The sequence below is a fragment of the Corticium candelabrum genome, chromosome 12, assembly GCF_963422355.1.
Source record: "Corticium candelabrum chromosome 12, ooCorCand1.1, whole genome shotgun sequence".
Classification (NCBI taxonomy): Eukaryota; Metazoa; Porifera; class Homoscleromorpha; order Homosclerophorida; family Plakinidae; genus Corticium; species Corticium candelabrum.
Genome location: NC_085096.1, coordinates 7,874,749 through 7,882,396, shown reverse-complemented (window position 1 = coordinate 7,882,396; position 7,648 = coordinate 7,874,749). Strand labels below are relative to the sequence as shown.

At 39.4% G+C, this 7,648-nt stretch overlaps 1 protein-coding gene across 1 annotated transcript; it reads left to right on the top strand.

The window, feature by feature from the left end:
• Nucleotides 1-226: 226 nt before the first annotated feature.
• LOC134187840 (guanine nucleotide-binding protein G(q) subunit alpha-like) lies at nucleotides 227-7,338 on the top strand. The gene is made up of 2 exons (XM_062656004.1): nucleotides 227-421; nucleotides 6,980-7,338. The coding sequence occupies exons 1-2, from the start codon at nucleotides 274-276 to the stop codon at nucleotides 7,174-7,176; spliced, it is 345 nt and encodes a 114-aa protein (XP_062511988.1). The 5' UTR covers nucleotides 227-273; the 3' UTR covers nucleotides 7,177-7,338.
• Nucleotides 7,339-7,648: the final 310 nt, after the last annotated feature.

Sequence of the window (7,648 nt, the reverse complement as noted above, 5' to 3'; positions counted from 1 at the left end):
GAGTTTGTTGTAAATTCATAGTTCTTACGAATTCACGCAGTATCTCTGAATTCCACTTTCATTCCAGCAGAATTTCACCCAAATCCTTACAGGATTCTGTAGGGCACTTATGGCAGTGGGATGCTACTCTGACAATTTTATATGCTGGCACAATGTGGTAACTCAGCTATATGGAAATCAGGAAGCAGCATTGCACATTTCTAAATAGCTCAATTGTCAGCACATTTTGGGTTGCAACCATTTATATGTGTTGTTTCTTATATATAGAATCGTATGGAAGAAAGCAAAGCTCTCTTTCAAACTATCATCACTTATCCTTGGTTTCAGAAGAGTTCCATTATTCTTTTTCTCAATAAGATTGACTTGTTGGAGGAAAAAATTAAGACATCTCATTTATCGGATTATTTTCCAGAGTACAAAGGTAAGTGGTCTGTTACAGTCATACAGATAAGACTGCTGATCGATATTGCTTACTATTAATTTAGTATGTAACAGTAGCATGTGATTTGACTGACAATATGTCAAGGTGAAGTTAAGTTATGGAGACATTTTAGTTTGTATGAAATGTTAGTTCTGCTGGATTTTAGATTATCACAAATGTGAGTTGAGATTGTGGTAGGTAGTCGTCGTGTGCCATTTGAGGAATAGCATGTTAATCCTGGCTCCTTCAGCAAGTTTTGTAGAGGCACTTGGACCTGCATATTCCTTTTTTGCAAAATGAGCTCACTTCTCTAAGCATTGACAGGGCCTTTTTGAGGTATCTTTTTTTTCTTTTCAAAACAATGTGTGAACTTGTACAATTGGCATAGTATTTCGATTTCTTACAACACATGCTTCAACTAGCATTACACATCCTGGCTTGTAGCAACAACATGTCTTTCTGTACCAAAATTTGGTGCAAAATTCTTGAAATCAATCAGTGGAATGCATTCATTAGCTGGAGGGAATGAATTCATTAGCTGGAGGGAATGAATTCATGGACCTACATATAGGTAAACAAGAGTTCAATACTGTTGTCAGTTATTTTTAGGAATTAGATATCAGAATCAGCAATGCTGTGATCAGCCAGCACGGTTGTTGTGATCTTGCTAGTATGGTATGTAGCAGCCTTTCTGTGTTTAGCAAGTGCAGATCTTGTAGAATGGTTGTCATTGGCATGGGCAGCTATGACTTGAGCAGTGCTTGCTATCTTCTTATGAGAGACACTCTCGTGGAGTGTTTTGGCAATTCAGGTTCTTGACATAGTTCTAAGTTCCTCCATACAATGAATTCTAACTTGCTGAAATGCTGTTGGTGCTTGCACATTAAGGTGGCTAAGTCATAATTATATATACTCATACATAATTAGAATTTGCAAAAGTGAAATCAACTTTAGCTCACCTCGTGCATCCACTGCAAGGTACAGGATGACACGCAACATCAGTTATGAAACTACACGATTGAACTCGCTACGTCAAAAGAAGATATGAGAAACCTACATAAAGCACTCTCCTTTTTTCTAGAATAATAAATCTACCTTTTTTGCTAATCGTGGAGTAGAGATTGAGCCAGAATGCACTCTTTATTATAAGGTATAGACAGCATGCAGGCAGGTAATTGTTGTTGTACATATAATTGCCTGACTACAGTGTATACAGGTTTTGTTGGTTTTCTCTCCAATTTGTCGGTTGGCTGAAGTTGAAAAAAGTCTTTTTCGAGTTTGCATATGAATAAGGTTATAAAGTCACATATGTGCATATGCATACTCGTGATCCAGCAGCCTAATTAATAGTAGCTGTCAATTTATAAACCACATGACAATAAAGGAAGCCTTTAGATTGTTAATTATATCTTGATCACACAGGGCAGGTGTGACACACAACTATGTAATGATAAGGTGCATTTCCACTAGTGCTTGAACCAGTTTATCGAGTGGTTTAATTAAGTTAAACTGGATTAAGGATTGACTTGTTTCTATCTGCACTAAACCAGTTATATTCTAAACCTGAAGCACTTTTCTAAACTCGTTTTGTAGTAGATTTAACTGTCACGTGATGGTAACACACGTGCTTGAAGATAGCAGTTGACAATGTCGTTTTGATGGCATTTACTATTATTTTGTTGATATGGGATTGCCTTGAAAATGGAAGCTTCATCAATGAAAAGAGAGAAATCAGCAGTGATTGCATGTACTGCGTACTTACACGTAGTTGCTAAATTTGGAGTTTCAGTGACGTCAGTCTATTGCTAGAGAGCAGCGTAATGTGCACAGCAAGCTTCATTTAGGCATACTGCACCATTGCAAAGCAGACTTGTCCTGATACCTCACATATCCAGGATGCGCGAGTCCTGGTGGAAACAGTCGCTTTCTTGGTTTATTAACTTGTATAGGCTAAACTAGTTTAACTTTGAGCTAGTGGAAACATGGCCATAGTCTATTGGGCAGGCTAGGTATGGATATGTGGCAATGTGAGAGGGAAACCTTTTGTGATTGATCCATTCTTCACAGTAGATCAAACCGTGCTGCTAGGTGGACAGTAACCTGTGATATTGACCAATATCGCAAGCAAGTTCCAGGGTATTTCATTTGGCATCACTATAATTACAGGAAAACCGCTGATTGCAGTCTTGCGAGGCAGTTGTAAAACATGTAGATAACTCATGCGTACATTTCTATTTAATACTATGATCTGAAAAATGTTTCAAATGCATATTGATTAGATCAATTTGTGGAGTTTCCAGATAACATAAAATAGAGAGTTTCTGCAACTGAGCACAAGGTTAAAAGATTTACTGCTGTGCAACATTTAAATGGTTGCAGTAGCTAGGCCATTTACTGCAATAAGTGAGTTTTGTTTCCGGAAATAATTATTTTGTAACAGTTTTAGTATGAGCAAATAACAAGCACATGGATCTAAGCATGGATGGGAAAACAACTGTCATCATCTTCTTACAGCTTAATATTTGTTATGCCAGTGAGTGAGACTGGTAGATGAGCTTTGTGCTGCAGTAATAAACCGTTAGTGGGTGTGGTAGAATTCAGAGTCTGTGTGTGCATACGTGTGTGTGTGTGTGTGTGTGTGTGTGTGTGTGTGTGTGTGTGTGTGTGTGTGTGTGTGTGTGACACTGTTATTGACAAATTAACAAATGTTATTGACTCAGTGCCAAGAAGACATAAACTTTTCCGTCTTGGAGATTTTAATGTTTGCGTTTGTCGGGACTATACATCATGGTGTAAGGTAATTGGTCCTCATGGTGTAGGAAGGGAAAATTCCAATGGGACACTGTTTCTCAGTACTTGTACTCAGTACAATCTAGTTATAACAAACACCATCTTTCAACGATCTAACGAATTTTAGACAACATGGATGCATCCACGTTCACGTGGCATCTTCTGGACTACGTCATTGTGCGACAACATGATCTGTGTGATGTCAGACAAACTCGAGTGATGAGGGGTTCTAGTAGTTGCTCAGATCATCGGCTTGTGAGGTGCATCACAGCTCTTGTCATCAAGCCTAAGCAACATCGGCAACGCTTGATGCCTACTAAAAAGTTGTGTGTTAAACAACTGTTCATCAAAGACATTAGATGTCAGTTTCAAGATCGAATAGAGTATTCGTTGGCTGATATGACAGAATCATCTGACATTGACTGTTTTTGGATCGATATGAAAACAAAGACCTTTCAATGTGCATCTGACGGTTTAGGTCATACCAAATGCAAACATCAGGATTGGTTTGACATGAATGAACCTGCAATTCAGCCTCTCTTTGACAGCATGAGGGAAGCACACCTTGGGTGGATCAGGGATAAATCTTTGACTGCTAAGAAAATAGCTTATACCAGCTTGCGTCAGAGTATGCAAGCTAAATTACGTTCACTGAAAGAAAACTGGTGGATGAAGAAAGCAGAAGATCTGCAAGCAGCAGCCGACGAACATGACATGAAGCGACTTTACCCTGGTTTAAAATCAGTTCTTGGTTCACAGTCTAGGAGTACAACACCTATTTTCTCTCATGATGGCTCAACTCTGCTTACTAAACACGAGGTCATTCTTCAGTATTGGGCTGATCACTTCAATCTAGTACTAAATCGTTCTTCTGTTGTTGATGATACGGTTTTAGATGACATTCCACAGCTGGAATGTGAATCATTTAGCGACGTCTCCTCATGTAGATGAGGTTTCTGATGCAATTCAACAAATGTCATATGGTAAGGCATGTGGGTTGGATGGCCTTCCTGCTGAAATATTTAAACATAGTGGTAAAATTTTGGTAGAAAAACTAACTCAACTCTACAGTGTTATTTGGCAACATGAAGCGGTTCCCAAAGACTTCAAAGATGGTACCATAATCCATTTGTACAAACGTAAGTGAGACCGCTCAATTTGTTACAATCATCGTGGCATTTCACTTCTATCTAGTGCTGGGAAAATCATGGCTTGAATTATTTTGAATAGATTACCGAACATGTCTCTGACAATATATTGCCAGAGACTCAGCGTGGTTTTCGTTCAGGTCGAGGAACTACTGACATGGTCTTTACTGCTAGACAACTTCAAGAAAAATGTCGTGAACATCGTAGAGATCTCTACATAGTTTTTGTAGATCTGACAAAAGCATTTGATTTTGTCAACAGAAATCTCTTGTGGAGACTACTCGGTAAAATAGGCTGTCTGTGCAATCTAGTCAATATCATAAGATCATTTCACGACGATATGTCAGCTAGCGTCAGTGACAGTGGAGCTTCTTCCAAGTCCTTTGCAGTCACAAATGGCATTAAACAAGGATGCGTTCTTGCACCTTTGTTATTTAACATCTTTTTCTTTGTCATGTTACATGTTGCCTTCAAGGATTGCGATAAAGCTGACCTTCAAACGTGCTCTGATGGGAACATTTTAAATCTTCGTTGCTTCAGTGCAAAACTAAAGTCAGTGACATACTCATACATGACCTGCTCTTTGCAGATGATTGTGCCCTTGTTACGCACACCATAGAGGATATTCCATTCATCATGGATTGTTTTTCAAACAGTGCACGACATTTTGGGCTCACTGTAAGTCTCAAGAAGTCCGAAGTCTTGTACCAACCAAAACCTGGGTCTTCTTACACACCTCCTGTTGTAGAAGTGTATGACACTCTTTTGACATCAGTTGACAAGTTTTCTTATTTAGTAAGTACTCTGTCTCAAAATATTGTTGTCGATGATGATATTTTAATGCGTCTGAGTAGAGCTGGTGCTGCCTTTGGCAACCTGACTGAACGCCTTTGGAATGAACATGGCATAACCACAGCCACTAGGGTCAAAGTTTACAGTGCTGTTGTGATCACCACTTTACTTTATGGTTGTGAGACTTGGACATGATATAGAAGACACATTAAACAGCTTGACCAATTTCACATGCGATGTCTTCGCAAATTGGAAACATAAAATAAAAAGGCAAGACATGATACCTAATACCGAGGTTCTGAAGAAATGCAACATGCCTGGAATTGAGGCTCTACTACTACAAGCTCAACTTTGATGGTGTTGTCTGCAAATAACGCAAACAAAAGGTGAATCTAATAATTCTCTGAGAGAAACAAAACTGATGACTCGACAGCTAAGTGTCTAACAGTCTCGAAATTACTGCAATATAGATAGGTAGACCTGAACGGAATCTAATGACTCAACTACTAACTACTATCGCGAATTGTCTTAAATAGGTGGTGTGTACGTGCATGCTAATCACATGTACTTGTCAAAACTGTGAATCTGTAGTGTGCACGTGCAAGCTAAATTTAGAACAACAGTTCTTGACTTCTGGCACATTAACAGTTCTTGACTTGTGGCGCAAAAGTCATGACACTCCCGGCCGTCTTGTTCGAATGAAGGATGATAGAATCCCAAGGGCAGTGTTTTATGGTCAGCTGAAGGAAGGTTCTAGAACAGCAGGTGGTCAGAAATTGCGCTTTAAAGACACTTTGAAATCCAACTTGAAATCTTGTAATATTGGTATATTCAACTGGGAAAGCTATGCGTCAGACAGATCTCTGTGGATATCTTACTGCAAAAAATCTTTAGATCATTTTGAAGACCAGCGTTTGAAAACACTCTAACAAAAAAGGCAGGAACGAAATACGATCTCTAAGAGTGGCAACTTCACATGCGATGTTTGTGGACACTCCTGCACAGCACGCATTGGTCTTTGGAGACACAAGCAAAGCCATAAATGAGTTTTGGTAGTGTCGACCACTCACTCTACTCTGTGTGTGTGTGTGTGTGTGTGTGTGTGTGTGTGTGTGTGTGTGTGTGTGTGTGTGTGTGTGTGTGTGTGTGTGTGTGTGTGTGTGTGTGTGTGTGTGTGTGTGTGTGTGTGTGTGTGTGTGTGTGCGCGCGCGTGCGTGTGTACATGATTGTGTACTCTGACATGTGTGCTTTTCCATGTGTGGGCAGCAAACTCGTTTGCCTGGGCACTTTACTGTTTGTAACTGATACTGTCACCTGCTAGCTCTTTGTAGACAGTTTGTCTGGCTCGAGTAACCTGAAGACTGGAACTGTGGATTGGTGTAGTTAAGGAAGAAATAGTAGTTAATGTGCACATATGACGTTAATTCTAGGGTTAGGGTTTACTAGTCTTCTTCTATTATGAATGTCATTCTGTTTTCACCGAGGTAGGAACTGGGGAATGGGGATAGGGTACTTCAGCCCCTCACTCACTGTAGGAATTGAAATTTTCTGTGCTACTGACTTGTGCAAATCTGTTTACGGTCTGGCAAGCAAGGTAGTTTTTGCTTACTCATGACATCCACAGTAGCCCCCCCCCCTCCCTCCCGCTCGTGAACATCTTCCTACGCCACTAGTTTTTGTTTTCTGATAATCAACATTGAGTTGCATATAGAATATTTAGATTCAAAGGATTGCTTTGGCAAAAGGATTGTAACTCGTGTTTGTCTGCTGACTTTTTGTATTTGTTTTTTGAAATTTATTGTTTTTAACATGTGATTTGAAATTCTAGGTCCTAAAGGGGATGCCGATAAAGCTAAACAATTCATTCTGGACATGTTTGCTGAGCTGAATCCGCACAAGGAAAAGGCTATATACCCACACTTTACGTGTGCTACAGACACAGAGAACATCAGATTTGTTTTCGAAGCTGTGAAAGACACAATACTCCAACAAAACCTGAAGGACCTAAATTTAGTAGTAGTATAGTTTGCGCAAGACGTTATTGCTTGTTCGACTATGGCTATGGAATACTTCTCAGCTTGTTATGTGACTAACTGATTGTTGTGTTAGGACGGAGATTTTTGAGCTGCTTTGAGGAAGAGAGGATTATGCTACTACAAGTACTGTATAGTAGATTGTGGAGTTATATAGACTGTGGCGGCATTGTCTTACGTAAGTAGGCGTCTTTTTCAAGCTGACGGTTTCCCTAACATTAGTTTTGGCCTTAGGCGGATATGATTTGTTTAGCTACATGTTAATATTAATTGCACTGCCTTTGCAAGCATGTTTGAGTACAGACAGTTCAATGTTTTAGATCACACTTCAGTAGCATGCATGAAGCAGTAGCTGGTTTGGTCTAAGTAGAGATGCACGTTGTGATCAGCATCTGGGATAGGTATATAAGGATCGACATTCTAAATCGAAGTTTAGTCTTTGAATTTATAATTATAGAAAGTTA

Excerpts from the sequence above, each read along its gene's own strand:
- LOC134187840 (XM_062656004.1), top strand. The coding sequence starts at position 274 with ATGGAAGAAAGCAAAGCTCTCTTTCAAACTATCATCACTTATCCTTGG. Across the intron at positions 422-6,979 it reads TTATTTTCCAGAGTACAAAG|GTCCTAAAGGGGATGCCGAT; the intron begins GTAAGTGGTCTG and ends TTGAAATTCTAG.